Here is a 16,813-nt window from a genome sequence, read left to right on the forward strand (position 1 = left end):
TCTTAGTAGTTTACCTACCATTTATCGCGAGCTCGATAATCAATCAACAATAAGTTTCCTATGGACCACAGTGCGGGAAATGTTTCAAGGAATAATTCCAAACACAAGTATATAAATTACTTCAGATTTAATTAAATCTTTAAAGTAAAAGTTTGTGACATATTGAACAAATAAATATTATAATCACAGAGCAAGTATAGCAGAGATCTCAAAATTCGCAGCCACGAATATAAAACTTCTATAAGTAACTTTAGGAATGTTATTAATATTAACATTCAACTTCGATTTTAATGTTACAGCAATTATTATTACAAGGAAAATCTTATACCTAAATAATTTGTCGAGATTATTTCCATTACACAACTGTTGGTTGAAGGCCTCTCGTAGATGTGCTTTTTTTCCACAGGACAACGTACCGTACAGGACGACTCGTAGTGATAATATGAATAGATGAATCCAATCTTCGTCGGGTGCGAAGCATGAATGGGTCTCAAATTGATTCGCTATAACCTCACCTACTCATTATACATAATATGGTAGTGTACTGTTTTTTTTCTGGAAATTCAGTATTGCCTATATTTGGCTTTATTTTAATAATGGATAATATTGATGCAATTTGTCCAGACGATAGATATAATCTACTTAAGAACAGGACATTTTATTGAAGTTCGGATTTTTGTTCGGTGGAAAAATTGAATATATACGAGAAACCTAACACTGGAATTCATAGTTAAGATAAACCGTCCCCCAAAAAGTCTATTCAGACTAACCTCTACGGTCTACCGCTTGATAGTCGTCTGTCTTATTGTCTACCATTGATTAACGCTATTTTGGCGCTGTAAATGTGAAACTATAATACGAGTGTAGAAACCACAATTTAAATTACTAAAAACACCTTATTAACAAATCCAGAGACTTATATGTCACAAATGCTAAGAGTAAAAATGGACTCGGGTTTGTTAACTAATTTAGAATAGAGATTTGTATCAATGCGTCATGGGGTCACATAAACACACCGAATTGGAGGCTGTCCTGACTAGACCTCGACTATAATAGGACCCTACCTTGGTTTATGGAATGCATAAAGGTTATTTGCAGGATAGCGTCTAAATCGTTTTCGCTATACAATTAGCGCTAACTTGACTATGAACCCCAGTGTAAAATACAAGATCGCCTTAAAGTAAAAAAATACTAAGTCAAGCTAGAGACAGACTGGTCTCACGTACGCAAGCGTAATAAGCGACGCAGCGTGGGAGAATCGGTTTGCAAACTTGCCCCGTGTATGCATAGTAAATTGACATGAGACCACTGTTAACATTTTTGAAAGGACTAATTGTTGTGACGTGGTGCGTGTAAGTTCTAGAAAAACACTGATCTCACGCGTGGGATAGTATACGACATTCCCTTCACCTTCCCATTTCGATATGGGCATAGCCAGTCGAAGTTGCTTGAAATGCGTGTGTAAAAAATTGCGTTGCATACGATAAGTGTGTTTCTACTTTCTATTGTATTGGTTTTCATAATTAATCAAGTATTCAGGTATATATATATATATTGCATACGTGGGATCAGTATGGCTCTAGCTAAGGGGATAATTCAACGAAAGTCCATTTATTACATTCGTTTTTCGATTTATCAATGGCATTAAGAAAAAGCGGGACCTATGCCGGAAGGAAAAATAATGTGAGCAATGGCGCCCAATGAACGCTCTATTTAATTTTATACAGGAATACTTTAAAGTCACTGTCCAAATGAATTATCGAACTAAACTGGGAAAATTGTGTCTAATAACACAGCGTTGCCTAGCAAGTGGCAAGCATAAAATATAAATAAACTTTCTTCTTTAGGCTCAAAAGAAGATTGTCACACAATTAAATCCCGTAGTTACTTAGGGAATAAATTGCCTAATTTTTTACCGAATTAAATAGCTGTATGTTTTTAGTACATACTGCTACCTACATCTGGTAGGTTAAAAGAAAAGACACATGCTTTGTTATTTTCACCCATAATACGATTGAATAAAGGCATGCGTTTCTTTACGGAATTCCAAGATATATTATGAAAATTAAGCTTAATAGTCCTTAACAATTATTCATTGTAAATCCACATCTCCCGAGGATACTCCAGTATCAGAGCGAATGGTGTGTAGAGAGTAGGACATTGCCGAAGATCTGATATGCATAACACCCAGAATATTGTTTTAATAACACAGTGACTATAAGTTTTCCTGTATAATATATTGTGCCAATACTGAAACATTTTGCATATAATTAATAGTCTTTTCATGATTTTAATAGTCACAAAAATACACATTCATGAATATGTAGTCATTTTCCAATATAAAAATTGACCATTTAAAATAAAGTTATACTTTTCTTAGAGAGCTACTATGTAGTACCATAAAACATCTAAGCTAAAGACAAAGTGTATGTTGATTACTTGTCTCTTTCTGCATTTGCGGCCTTTTTCTTCTGAAAATTAGAAAATAACTACTTTTATACAAAAAAAACTAATTAAACACTAGTTGCTTAAGTTTCCAATTGTTTATTTTAGATTTCCAAGTTAATTCGAATCTAAGACATCTCGCTCGACGGCTATTTTGTATCTACGATGTTCCGGAGCTAGAGTCTTTTGACAAGATCGCCTCGGACGAAACATCGAAACGTATACTTTTCTTTCTAGTGCCATGTCTCTGAAATATCATAGACATAGTAAGAAACATATATACTTATATTATGGCTTTAAAGATACAAAAATATAGTAATTTATAGATAATTTTTTTAATTCTTAAAATGCTTTGGACTGAAATTTTTATCATATGGCTAAAGTAATGAGTAAACAATGAACAGTCTCTAGTATCGCACTGACTAGAAAATAAAGAGAATAAAATAATGTTACCTTATCTTTATTGCGCGGGTCGGCGTTCTTAGAACGTTCCTTCTCTAGGTCTGTGTGCAGGGAGGCCAGCTCCGCCGTCATCTCTGACTGCATACCCCGGAGCCGCTCCACTTCTATCAAAATTTCGGCCTTGTCTTTCACTATAATGTGATAGAGAAATATTCTTTGATAAATAAATAACCACAAACCAAGTGAAAGTTTTGCCTTTGAACGGTCTTTAAAACGATTGCCTATAAATATAGGGAGTACAAAATCCCAGTTTCTGATGCATGAAAGGAAAAACGTGTTCGGTAATCTTTTTTTATACAAACAATAAAAAATCTGAAATTGGGGGGTAATGTGTTGGTGTTTCTCCTTAACTTACTTTCACCCTGTCCAAGAATATTACAAAGCTTCTTATTTCTTGACTTTACTGTTAAAAGCTCTTCTTTCAAACTTATAATCTGCTGCTTCAATGCTGAGATCTCCTTATCTTTCTTTTCCAGAGTTTCAGCAAACTGTAGCCTTGTGATAACTTCGTCGGGCACCGTCTGATTTAAAACTCTCTCTGTAATTTTGTCTTTTAAAAGCTCATTCCGGGTTTCTGTATGTATTCTGTCAAAAAACGTTGTATCTTTGTCAGGTTGTTTTGGGTCTTCCTCAGGACTCTTTATAGGTGTAACATTGATAACTAAAATAAATTATATTATTAAACAATAAAAAAAGAATAAAGGACGAAATTTCCAATAATGGCTGTTGTAAATTATTAATCTCTGATCTAAATTGAAACATACCAAAAAAAGCGTATAGCTTTATAAAATTAAATCGGCCACTTTACAATGAGTACATTAACTAGGGTTAATTCTCTGGCATAAAAGTGAAACATTTCCAAAAGTAAAATTAAATTAATCTTATCTCATAAATGACAACCCTGGATATATTCGTTATTCGTAATATAATTTGTATACCATTCGCGTTAGATGCTTAAGGACTTAAAAAGAACTTGCAGAACTCATTTGCAGATTTTGGATATTTAGAACGTCTGTGAGGCCCAAAATAGAATTATTGCACTTTTCGCAAGAAAAGGCAAGGACTGCTTTAAGACCTGACAAATTGGCGGCTATCGATAAATCACGTCACACATAATTTTGCCCTCCACAGTGTCCAGCTGTGAGATATCCCTAGTGTGATGTCACATATTTTGCAATTTTACGCCTAGACATTATTGACAGCAGTTCCGAAATTATATTCTCTTAGGTTATAATAGATTTTGATGATGTAAAGATGAAATATGTCACAAAATTAAAGATCTCTCCCGCCCTATTGTTACACAATGTAAAACATTTTGGCTCCGTTCAACTAAAGGGGCCATATAGAGTAAGTAGAATCAGTGCCAATGTCTAGTTCTGAGAATCATTCACTCACTTGCCTGGTTAATTTAGGTTATATAGAAAATTTTATTAAAATCTGAATTTGTTCTGAAACTTGAAACTCACTGTTATTTGGCTCTTCACCATGAGTGACCAGATCATTAAACTGTTCCAAACTCATAACATTTTTTTTCTTTTGTTTCTTGTTCCCTGTGCGAGATTGTTCTTCTATCTTCTTTTCTGCCTCTGTATCCTTTTTGTGCTGCTTATAAACATCTTTCTTCTCTTCATAATCCAATTTAGATAAAAGTATTGCCTGAAATACTTAAAAAATTATAGACCAGCAATAATGTGATGGGAGTAGACCATCAACTCAACACTGTGCTTATGAGGCGTGAAATACAATTAAAAAGTAAAAAATCTGGTGATACACTCTAGTAGATTATAATTATTGTATCCAATTTTTTAACGAACTTTGTATAAGATTACAAAGTTTAAAATCTTGGGTATGTCTTAATATCTCCATCTTTCTAAAATAGTGTAAAAGCCTATTTCGTTTTTGAGATTTAAAATTGACTATGATTGTTTATATGGCTGTAATCTCATTTTCTATTAGGTCTATTCATTACAATTGTTAAAATGCAGTCTAGCTAAAAGCAACATTTTTTTGCATTATGAGAATTTTCAAAGAATAAATTTACACTAAAGCAAATAAAGAGACTTGGCCAAATTTGACTTTTAATTTGAAAACACATACTATTTGAGATGTTTTCTATTGAAAACACATACTATTTGAGATGTTTTTAATTGTGTATATATATTGCTTTTATTTTATTCCTAAGATATATGGTTTGCATTTTTGACGTAGGAATTGCTGTTTAGGTTTAGAAAAAGCTAATGAGTACCAATTGTTAATTGCAGTAGGTAAGTTGATGTTGTCTATTGTTTAACACAGTTAAAAGTTATTTTCATGCTTAAAAAAAAGAGAAGTTTATCTTGTTACGTTCTTACAAAGTGTCAATACAATCGTTATTTATTTATAATGTAGGTACCTCTTCCATCTGAGTCTCAAAATTTCCATCAACAATTTCCCCATCCTTTTGTTTCCACATTTCCCATTGTTCAGATGTGGCCTCCACAGGCTTTTGCTTGCGTTTTTTCGACAAAGGCTGGAGTAATAGAAATAATATTGTATTAACGTGTACTTCTCAAAATACCGAATCAATACATGTGGGGCACTAGTTACCTGGGGCTTGTTGTTTGAACTTTTAGTTTTCTTTGCAGAATCCAACTTCTTGGGAGGATTCGATTTATTCTTTTTCGACTTCTGGTTCTCGATGGCGTTATGATCATCATCCTCTATTTTAAGGCCGGCGAAACGAGATTGAACAAAGAGAGCAGCCATTTTCCGAAAAGCGATCTAGTTCCGACAAAAAATTAGAAAGGACGCTTTTTATGATAATTCTACATAAATACTTTGCAAAAAGGAAATCTGATTCTAACACATTTCGAGAAATAAAGGTTCTTAAAACACTGTCTTTCAAACGGGTGTTTTGTTTCACATAAAATAATCAATTCAGATGTTAAATGAATAGTGTTTACCTGTTTGTTTTATAAAATATTTAGATAACTAAATAAGTAAATGTTTATATTATTTCGTTAATTATTATTCGATTTTGTGAGTAGGAATTACTCTTTTTAGAATAAATTGTAATTTGTTGGAACGAGATAGGTGACGGTGAAAGAGAAAGTAGTTTGTATTCATAATATTTCAATTTTTATTTTTCTGCCTTGAACTCTTACTAAAACTTCCTCTATGATTGGAAGTCCGCAATGCAAAGAGAATTCAGTATATATTCTCATTGGAGAAATATTTTTTTTTTCTTTATGTTCCATTCCATGAATAATGTTCCTTTCCACTTGTATGACTATGAATGTTTGCGTCTACAGTGCGGATTATAACAAACGACAAGTAGGGCACTAAATAAGACTCTAAGTAGGGCTACAGAAATTGTATTCAGTGTCTCCTTTAAAAAACGCCAATTTCATATGCAAGGATCTAATAGTCTACTCCTCGTTTACTCCGTCCTGTAGGTGCCGTATCTGTGTCCAGATCAGAGATTTTGCCGCCTTAAGTACCATAAACAACCATAGAAAATAAGGTAAACAGATGGATGACAGTTAAAAGTTTTAATTACTTATTTATTTGCTTCTTGATTTGAGTTATTTACTTATGACGGAGATAATTCTACACAGCTCTTCAATATGAAATTACACTGTGAAGTTGAAGTAATTAATAGAGTTCACAGTAGCTTGAACATTAGATCTAACGCCAAATATTTAAGATCTACCCTAGCCCTTGGTAAAGAACCGAAGAACGTACAAGAATATTTTATATTGCATTTCTCTTCCGTTAATAAGAATGGCACAAAATATAAAGTGAAATGTATGAAACAAGTATTCGTAAAATGTTTAAATGAAGGTAAAGTTACGCTAAGATTTGAAGAACCTCCTCACGACTTATGCATCAAAAGCGAAGTCATACAGTTAAAAAGTTTTATGAGATTACTAAAATCTTGTATCACGGGTGACACAAAGGACTTGAAATTATCCAATTTATCATCAATTGGTATCACGAGTAAAGATATAGCGCCTACCAAGTTGACAATTAACAATAGATCAGAGTTTCCTGTTAAAGGGTTTCCACGTACTCTGAAATTTCTTTATATTAATGGCTTGAAACTATGTAATTTTCGCAGAGACATTTTACTGTTGAACCATCTCACTGTTTTAGATTTAAGTAATAATGAAATTGAAAAGATTCCTCCTGAATTTGGTAAGTATGAAAAAAAGTATTATCTTAGCTACTGTAGAATTTTATTCTTTTCAATTATTGAATGGTCCTTGCAGATAATAGGGGGCCTTACTCTCTTGACCTAAAGCAGTAGTATAATTATATTGTTGATTTTTTGTTTTAGTATTATAATCTGTACTTTTAGGATGTCAAGGTTAATTAAATAAAGATTAAGAGATTTGTATGGCTGCATAGTTTGTTGAGGCTCTATGGTGCCTTACCATACATTTGCCTTTTCCCTATGGGAAAGAATGAAGAAAAAAATAAAAATGAATGAAAGAGACTGTCTTACAAGGCTAATTAAAAAATTATTTTTGATCAATATAAAGAAAGAAAAATGTTAAGATAATAGCCGTATCTAGCCCTCTGTCTTTGTGCCTCAGACATCATAAGCTAATAATGGTCAGGATTTATATTACTAATAGGGTAATTTCGCCTGTTTGCATCCACTTAGTGGAGTTGTTAGGTTTGAACGTGAAAAAAAAAATGTCCGTGCGGTAGTTTTTAATCAAATATGGTTGTAATGTAGTCCCTATATAGTCTTGTCAAGTTTAATGCACATTTTTGGACAACGCATCTGATGTTTTATTCTACACAGGTATAAATAGCTGAAACAGGAGATTTCCCATTTTGCGTCCACAAAATCCAGATTGCGTCCGCCTGTGGACCATTTGGCGTCCACCTGTTTAGAAATAATTAGGAAGGGAAATAGGAAATAAAAAGGGAAGCTTGTGATTTTAATCAAAACATTTATTTAATAATTGCTGATATCATAAAAGTAAACATAAATTGCACTTCAGGATATTTTTTTTCTCCTCCAACTAACTCCATTAATAGATTCACTATTATTTCGAATATCATGTCGATAGCTTTATAGGATTCTATTTTACCATTTCGGTACAAAGCCTTTAAAATTGGCGAAGTGCGAATCGGACTCGTGCGTTCCGTGTTTTATTCTATTTTTTAATATTTATTGTAATAGCGGCAATAAAAATACATCATCCATGAAAATTTCAACTGTCTTACTATCACGATTAATGAGCTACAGCCTGGTGACAGACGAACAGGAAAGTCTTAGTACTAGGTTCCTGTTTTTACCCTTTGGGTAAGGAACCCTAAAAACGGAACAAAATTCAAATATTGGCAAATACATAAAATAATTTTCGTATAATAATTGTATATAAAGAGTATATTTAAATAAAATTATATAAATTTTACTCTATTATTTTCGTGTGATAAAAAGATGGACGCAAAATGTTATAGGGTTTCTAATGTAGGAAAACTGTGCGTCCAAGTCTGATTTTTGACATTCATTATCTTTTTTTATATTTCTAATAATATGGACGCAAATCGGCTATATATAATCGGCGGCAATAGAGTAATCTGCGTCCACAGCGGACGCAGTGATTTTTTTTATAAATTGTATGTACCAGTTCGCGTCCACCTTATATAAAGCTGTCAGTAGAAAAATATAAGCACAAACATCGTTATTCCTATAGTGTGGTTCACAATTATGGTCTAGTGATAACAAAGTATTCTAAATTTCACATAAACACCTTAAATACTTACCGTTAAAAGTACAGCTGCTCACTATTTTTTTTACAGCACATTCGCACGCACCACACACTTGTTGGTTGCACACGCAAGATTAGTTTATTTTTCATTAAATTTGGGTTGCACGCACAGATCTTTTGTTTGTGTGTGAGTACCTGTCATAGGTCCGAACATCAATAGAAGCGCTCTTGTTTAGATTGGTGTGTCGGTATTGTTATTTTTCACTGTAAAACAGTGTACCTTCGTTTGGACGCAAATTGGGCGTCGGACGCGAAAAGGCGAAAAGACCTGATCTGAGATTGTTGGATCCGATTCCGAGATTCCAATTATATATATACAAGAATTGCTTGTTTAAAGATATAAGATAATATAAATTATTTTTTCAGGTAGACTACCAAATATCAGTGAACTCTATTTATCTAATAACTCTCTAGGTTTGAATAAAAATTCTGATTGGCAATGGCTTCTTGGATTAAAGGTATGATAAACACATTGTAATTAATTATGAATTAATAATTGATGGACTAAGCAGATAGCCCACCTGATGGTAAGTGGAAAACGATTGCTTATAAACAGAGCAACACCAGAGGGTATGAAAGGAACACATCGTACAAAGTGTTGCTGTGTGTGCCTGTTATTACACAGACACCCACACCCTTCAATCCAGAAGGCACAGCATTGCAATAATACTGCTTAGCGACAGAAATAAGCATATGGCAACTTCCCTTGAACAGCTCTGTTGCCAAAAGCTCTACGACTACTTAAAACAAAATAATTGTTTTGTGTTTACATATTTGCAGATATCCAAAAAGCTGAAGCTTATAGATCTCAGGGAAAACAAGATAATAAATTTGCCAAAAGATATCTGGAAATTGCAAAATTTGGTAACATTGAAAATAGACAAGAATAGTCTGTATAAATTGCCGACCACATTGGGTCGTATCACTACATTAAGGTAAGACAACAATTTAAGTTAGGAAACACCACCTTTTCTAGTCCTGTGCTTCAAAGAGCATGTTAAGCCAGTATTATGACTAACAAGTGATTATTATTATTGTTATGAGCCGTTCTGCATTTGAATAACATGGCAGAGCTATGCTCTAAAACCCTCCTATGTTAGGGGTGCTTAAAGTTAGCAGTGGTACTTATACTGGGATTAATAGGCTGATGATGATGATTGCAGTTTTCTGTAAAGAGTAAAGTTACAGTTTTAAGTTAGAAAATTGGCGTCATACATCGCCATGCCTCGTGATTATGTTGAGCCAGTAAGTAATAACATAATTGATATATGACTTGTACCAAGGTCTCAGATGTAATTCCCTTATTGTATGAGAAAACAGGCCTAAACCCAGCTGTTGGACATAAAGAGTTTGAGTATGATGACGATGGCCATCAATAAGTAATTTATTTTTTATAAACATTTGCAGGTATCTATCAGTGTCCGAAAATAATTTGAGGACACTACCATGTAGCTTGATACGCTGTGGATTAGAGCATTTAGATATATCATCAAATAATTTTAAATCTGAAGCAGATGCACCAAAAATAGCAGACTATACACCCTGGGATATTTACATTAATAGTTTAGTTCATATTGCTGCTAAAACAGTTTTAAAACACAAATTTTTCTATGCACCTAACATCATACCAAAGACCTTAGTTGAATTGCTAGATAATTCCAATATGTGTGTTTGTGGTCAAGCAGTGTTAAATGACAAATATTATGTTATTAAACCATTTGAACTAATAGGATTTAGTATAAGCAGACATATAGTTTCTAATTTTGTTAATAAGGGATCTTCTGTTAGTGTTGAATGTTTTTTTTGTTCTCCTAAGTGCTTTGTAAAATAATTATGTGCCTGAGGAAGCCTTGATGTCATGATTTGTGTATGAAAAATAAGATTGATTTAAATAAATGTCTTTTTAATTTATTTTAAATTACTTTCATTTATTACCTAAATTAACAAAAATATACACTCTTGCTAAGATACATATTAAATTTAATGTACCTAATGGTATTATAGGTTTAGCCCCTCAAGTTTCCATTGAAGATCTTGTACAACTGGAGCTATTCTAAGATGTGATTCTGAAAATAACAATATCAACATTACAACATATTGTTATATAAGGAAGCAGTATCGTAGAATTTATAGCAATGGTAATCATCAATGAGCCTGTTAGATTATCGATTATTCATTTTATAGAACTATTAATTGATAGTTTCATGGTAATGCTGTATGGTCAGATTATAATTCATTTATTTTTGGATAAAATTATTCCCACCTATGATTTTTACATACTACACAACTGAGAATATGTAGCTTTTTTTTTTTTTTTTTAAACCAAATTATTTTGTAATGTATGCAATAGGTCTATTAGACAAAGTATAGTGTTTATCTATTAACTCTAAAATAAGTAAACAATGGATGTACTAACCAAGAGTGGCCATTCCTTGTGGTATAACACTACACCCTTCTGGAATATTCTCTGCGGCAACTGCAGCACTTGTTGCTTCCAAGGTAAATGTGTTGCTCCATATTTCTTTAAAGCTTTCCTTCATCTCCTTCAATGTTTTTTCTAGGCTTGTCTTGAATGATAAAAGTTAAAGTAAATACATAATTCACAAGGCATTAGAGAGAGAAAATATAAATTTGGTCTGCCATAAAACTTGCTCCCCCGGAATTGGGCAGTCCTGTCCCTGACCTGTCATGACTTTGATTTGATGTTGAACTCTCTTTGAACTCAATTTAAATACTGGCAAATTCAAATAAGTGTTACTACTTAATTACTTATTTTTACTACAAGTCTTCATCTATGTACAATTGGTAAATTTTTAATATCGAATTTTTGTCCATAAAATTTTCATCCCAAATTTTACACACTTGAGGATGATAAAATTTAAATTTTTCATTAAAATTAATATCTTAGAAGATATCAGAGATTTAATAAGCGTGAGCAGCGGGTGGCGGGCGTTTTACGCGAATTTGAGTTTGAACTCCAAAAACTAATTAAAATTATGTACCCTTACATTTTTTGCACCCATGCAAAGCCAGGGCGAGTCGTTAGTTTAGGAATAGGATAGGTTTAATCAAATAGGAGTCATTTATTTTGTTAGAATAAAAAATATTCTACGTACGTTCAAGCAGGGGCATGGTATATCAATGGAAAGTACTTCATTTAAATCTGTTTAGACCTATGTTCTGTTGAGCAAGTAAAAAACTTTCACAAATTAATATAATAAATTACTTGATACACACCTGAAGTGTTATCGCTTCCAAGTCTTTACCAAGACAAGATAACACAATATTGATTTCCTTAACCTGTATCCTTAATTCAAATGTTGATGTGACCAAGTTGTGTAAGACCATAATGAGTGCAGTGTCTTCATACTGTGAACCTTCTTTTAGGGATGCAACTTTTCGTTCGTGTTTCCTTCTATTTTTACTTGAACGATATGATCGCCTGTGTTAAAATAAACAACAGTTTTAATTTATAGTTATTTTTATTTCATACTAGCTGTTGCCTGCTATTGTGTCTATATGTCCACGATTGTTTTTAATGCATCCTGTAGGAACTATTTATTTCAGAGACGTGTGGCATTTAATTTCCGGATAAAACAAATTTATAATGATGAAAGGATGATTAAAAACAATAGTTTCCATGTTTATATTATCAAAATTAAGCTTCATTTGCTATACTCCGCGAAAAGCAGGAGAATCTGTGTGGTGTAATTTATAATTTCTTCAATCCTTATACTCCACACCAAACAGATACTCGGCAATACGATTCTCCCTGCAGGGTCAAAACTGTGTTCATAATTTCATTGAAATCAACTTGACCATTTCATTGTGATTGAATAACATTACTGTTAGATGAAGTGTTATTACAGATTGGATTTTAAAAATAATCAAACATACCCAGACCCAGAAGAAGATGCAATGGTACTACCCACATCAGAGTATAAATCACTGTCTTTAGTAGCATAGTAAGGATCATACAGGTCAACAGATTTATTCCTCTTCATTTCTTTAACTTCTTGGAGTCGATTTTTATACTTTTTAAAGTTCATCCAATTTGTTTCTATGAGCTCCTTTGTATTTACAAATTCGTCCAATAAAGATGGCAGCAGACTTGTTTCTATAAAATAACATTGTTAAGTTTCTATCACCAATTGATAAAAATTAACCATAAATGTCATTTATAATCATACCTATTAACTTCATCTTTTTAAACTTTGTACAAAACCGCAATGCTGTTTTATATTGAGCACATTCAATAGCAAAATTAATAATGTTTTCATCATCTTCATCAAGTTGTTCCATAATTGTTAATGCTTCTTTGTATCGTTTTACTTCCTTAAGAGAATTAGCTAGATCCCTAAAATATTTTTTTCATCAGTGTTTATTAATATATATTTTTTTGTTTATACAAATATAATCAAATACTTACCAAAACAATTCTTTCAACTCTTCTTTAGGTTTATCCTGAGCTAATTTTAATACCAGTTCCCACTCCAAGGCTTCTTTGTAACATTCAATTGCTTTTTCGTTACTTTTTGCTCTTTCATATATTATACCAGCTTCAATATATTGCTTTTTTAATTTCAAGTAAAGTCCAAAATCATCTGCCATTTGCTTGTATATGTTGTCATTGATTGAAAACAGTCCCAAAGCTTCTCTGTAAAGACTATGGTATCTAACAAACGTTTTAAGCTCTTCATATCTGCTTGGTCCACACCTTGCAAGACATTGTACAGCTTTTTCAAACCTCTTTAAGTGTTTATTTATAGTAAACCGCTTATAATTTTCATCCATTTCATTCAACTCATTTAACATAGCAACATATTCTTTGGGATCTTTTTGTGACTTATTAGCTACCAGTAACACAAGGTCAAAGTCATACATTCCTAGTGCAACATCAAATAGATTGTCAACATTGACCATGTATAAAAGATACTTAAGTGCATCATCTGACGTAACGGGTAAATTACTTCCATTCAACTCTTCTTTTTTCAGATTGTTTATAATAGTTAATGCCTTTTCTAAGTCATTATTTTTTATAAGAGCAGTCAAAAGTGGCAATATCCTGTTAGCATAGTCATTTGCTTTATTAATATGTGCTATAACAATATCACACACATGTTGTATCTTTCCTTGGGTTCTATCTGCATCATCTTTTCTATCAGGGTAACAACTAGTGTACATTGTTTTAGTGACATCAACATTTTCAAGATCTGACAAAAAAAGATTGAGCCACGAGTTATTCTGTATAGCATCAAAAAATTTATCTATGCTCTCAGTAAACAGTTTAGGATTATGATCGTAAATTAAATTGAGATTTATTCTTTGCTTTCTCATTAAATCAAAAGCATCATAATATTTGCAAAGATCAAGATATTCTCCAATTATTTTAAGTGACAAGGGTCTAGGTTCAATAGTTTCCAGATTTCCTCTTGGCATTTGAAAAACAGTTCTCGTTGCTTTTGGAACAGTCACAACCAATTTAGCTCCACGTTCAATTTTCCTTTTATAAATATCTGATGTATCCGTTTTCTCATATGTTTCAAGGCTGTGCAAGCCAGATTTTGTTAATTCAGTGCAAAGAAGAACATGTTTCAATGTAGTTAGCAATAGAAAGCTTGTATGAATAGATATGGAGCTAACATTATTCATGATCATTTTATCATTAATATACAGACATCCTTTGTGTGAAAGTCCTAATAAGTAGACATCATTGTTTACCGAGAAAACGGAAAACTTAGGACATGCTTCCAAAAATGAATATATATGAGGAATAATTGTACCATCAAAACGATACTCTAAAATCTCCCCAGTGTTTAGTTGTAAAAATACAACAGATTTTAAAAAAGGATGGCAATGTATCCTTGTTACTGCTGATGGTAGAGGCTGTACACTTTCTTTTACTATTATGCCCTCTGATATTTGGTATTGCATAAATTGATAAGAACTATTATTGTCAACTGAAGTGCATAAAAATGTTTTACTGTCCAACCAGTACCAATTATAACACTGGAATGGAAAACTAACATTTTTGTGAGGTATAGTTTTATATGCTTCATATCTTAAAGGATTTCTGAGAGACTGCTTTAGAAAAACAAATTCCTTATCTGTTTTTACTACACATGAATTAGAATTCAACTCTCTGTCATTATCTGGTGCAAAATGTACTGATTCAATGTCATTCTCTAATTCAATCTCTGTGTTTGCCATAGGAGGAGGAACAGTTGTATATCTAAATGCTGAAATTAATAATTTCTTTCCATCTATAACAGCTACAGCCGCATCATCACAGTCACTTTTACCTTTGCTATTATCAATATTCCATATCCATGAGTAGGCATAATGCTCTCCAGTTTTTAATAGTATATGCATCTTTTTATTGTTGGCTATATCAAAATCATTATCCCACATAATTTTCCCTATTTTTTGTTGTCCATTAAATGTTAGTGTTTGCTTTAAGTACCAATGATAGTTGCTACTTGTAAAAAGCAGTACTTTCTGAGTGTATGTAGTGTTGTCATTGCATAACAAAGCTAATATTTCTGAATCAAAACTCCAGTACAAATCTTCAACAACAGCTGTTAATTCAAGAGGTATTGTAAACTCCCCATGTTTGAGGCCATTTTTTTCAAAGAATGATACAATGTACTTGTCAGTTAATTTTTGTGTTGCTGCAATCAAGTTCCCACTGGGCCTCCATGATAAGTTGGCTTCAAGGCCAGGTTGTTTTTCACTTGTATACTGCAAGTTTCCATCTCTATCAAAAACTTTGAACATTCTGACGCCTTCCATTACAAAACCAATAGCAAACAAACTACCATCCCCTCGCCAGGTTATTATTATTTTGTTGTCAAGCTGATCATCCTTATCTACAACAACAATTCCAGTGTGAATTTTAATTATAAAATAGGTAGAACGAAAATTTCACTGGAAATGTAAATTTTGCAATGATGAGATTGTATAAAATATAGTATCAGTGAGTATTCGGTGAGGTCTAATGCGAGGCATGAGAAGAAATCCAAATGAATCACACATTAAGCAAATTAATAATAGGCATGATGACTAATATTGAAAAACTGCCCTATGATGTTTGTAAGTATCTACTATATCCAAAAAATATTTATTTTTGCATAAATTAAAGGATTATTGGATATAAATTACAAATAATGTTTAAAAAAATTATTCCCTGTGTAAACACTTGCAGGTCATAAGGTATCATGGTAAAATAATATCTAATGTCAATGACTGAATTTTACTGCAGCCATAAAATTATTTAAACTTACCAGCAAATACTTCTGTTTGTGATTTTGCAGCTTGTTTACCCTCTGAGCCATGAAACTGTGTTTCTTTTTTACCCCATCCAACTGTAATAAATTGCTTTTCTCCAAATTCATTTATTAGTAAATTTGATTCATTGATAGGATCATAAATACATGACATTAATATTACATTTAAGTCTTTAGTAACCACAACCAATAACTCTTGATCTGGACTCCATTCCATTGCCTGTAAACATCAAGAAAGATAATAATATACAGAATTGAATTATATATTGATAGTAAGTATTTATTACTTAAATCATTTTGAAGATACCAACCAGTAACCCATTCTCACAAGTGCCTGCCAAGTCACATTTACTTCCAAAGTCACTTATTGTGATCAACTCGCCGTTCGCGAGACCAACACTCACACAATTGGTTAACCCCAAAAATGTTACGTTTACAGGTTCATTTTCCGCCGTTACAATCTCTGTGAGATCTTTAGTCCACTTAATCTCACAATTATTATCAAAATTACTCACGACCAGCTTATTTGAACATACAAAAAGTTCTCCCGCTGCCGATTCCTCGTGATGACCGTAACAAGCACAAAATGTATCAACAGATTCTATTGAATATTTCTTAGAAGAAACATCCCATAAACTTAAGTTCTTCATAGTCTCGCGTTGTATACGCAATGTTTTATATCAAAGAAAAATTTGTCTGACTTCTTCTAGAAGCTTTGCAATTTCTTCCCAAGTTTATATTGGTAATGTAGTTATAGTATCCCAACGCAATTTATGAAATTAGGTAGGTTGGTATTTTTCACGAAACACATGTGAAGTGACGAAAATGATTTGTTTTGGAAACTGTAAACTG

General features: G+C 32.5%; 3 protein-coding genes across 4 annotated transcripts; 1 reads left to right on the forward strand and 2 right to left on the reverse strand.

Annotated features, from left to right (window-relative positions):
* Window positions 1–110: 110 nt before the first annotated feature.
* LOC120632637 (G kinase-anchoring protein 1-like) lies at window positions 111–5,985 on the reverse strand. Of its 2 annotated transcripts, none has more exons than XM_039902585.1 (7): window positions 5,850–5,985; window positions 5,494–5,667; window positions 5,300–5,416; window positions 4,374–4,563; window positions 3,263–3,568; window positions 2,899–3,038; window positions 111–2,471 (listed from the first exon to the last, which is right to left on the reverse strand). In XM_039902585.1, the coding sequence occupies exons 2-7, from the start codon at window positions 5,650–5,652 to the stop codon at window positions 2,436–2,438; spliced, it is 948 nt and encodes a 315-aa protein (XP_039758519.1). In that variant the 5' UTR covers window positions 5,653–5,667; window positions 5,850–5,985; the 3' UTR covers window positions 111–2,435. The 2 variants fall into 2 exon arrangements, with proteins under 2 accessions (XP_039758519.1, XP_039758518.1); XM_039902584.1 differs by having other exon boundaries at window positions 111–2,692.
* Window positions 5,986–6,360: 375 nt separating this feature from the next.
* LOC120632534 (leucine-rich repeat protein 1-like) lies at window positions 6,361–10,586 on the forward strand. The gene is made up of 4 exons (XM_039902361.1): window positions 6,361–7,083; window positions 9,042–9,133; window positions 9,456–9,610; window positions 10,083–10,586. Exons 1-4 carry the CDS (start codon window positions 6,513–6,515, stop codon window positions 10,504–10,506), a joined length of 1,242 nt encoding a protein of 413 aa, XP_039758295.1. The 5' UTR covers window positions 6,361–6,512; the 3' UTR covers window positions 10,507–10,586.
* Window position 10,587: 1 nt separating this feature from the next.
* On the reverse strand, window positions 10,588–16,782 carry LOC120632533 (putative elongator complex protein 1). The gene is made up of 8 exons (XM_039902360.1): window positions 16,273–16,782; window positions 15,959–16,181; window positions 13,105–15,544; window positions 12,866–13,032; window positions 12,573–12,792; window positions 11,913–12,117; window positions 11,092–11,242; window positions 10,588–10,741 (listed from the first exon to the last, which is right to left on the reverse strand). The coding sequence occupies exons 1-8, from the start codon at window positions 16,609–16,611 to the stop codon at window positions 10,674–10,676; spliced, it is 3,813 nt and encodes a 1,270-aa protein (XP_039758294.1). The 5' UTR covers window positions 16,612–16,782; the 3' UTR covers window positions 10,588–10,673.
* Window positions 16,783–16,813: the final 31 nt, after the last annotated feature.

The sequence above is a fragment of the Pararge aegeria genome, chromosome 20 (assembly GCF_905163445.1).
Source record: "Pararge aegeria chromosome 20, ilParAegt1.1, whole genome shotgun sequence".
Lineage (NCBI taxonomy): Eukaryota > Metazoa > Arthropoda > Insecta > Lepidoptera > Nymphalidae > Pararge > Pararge aegeria.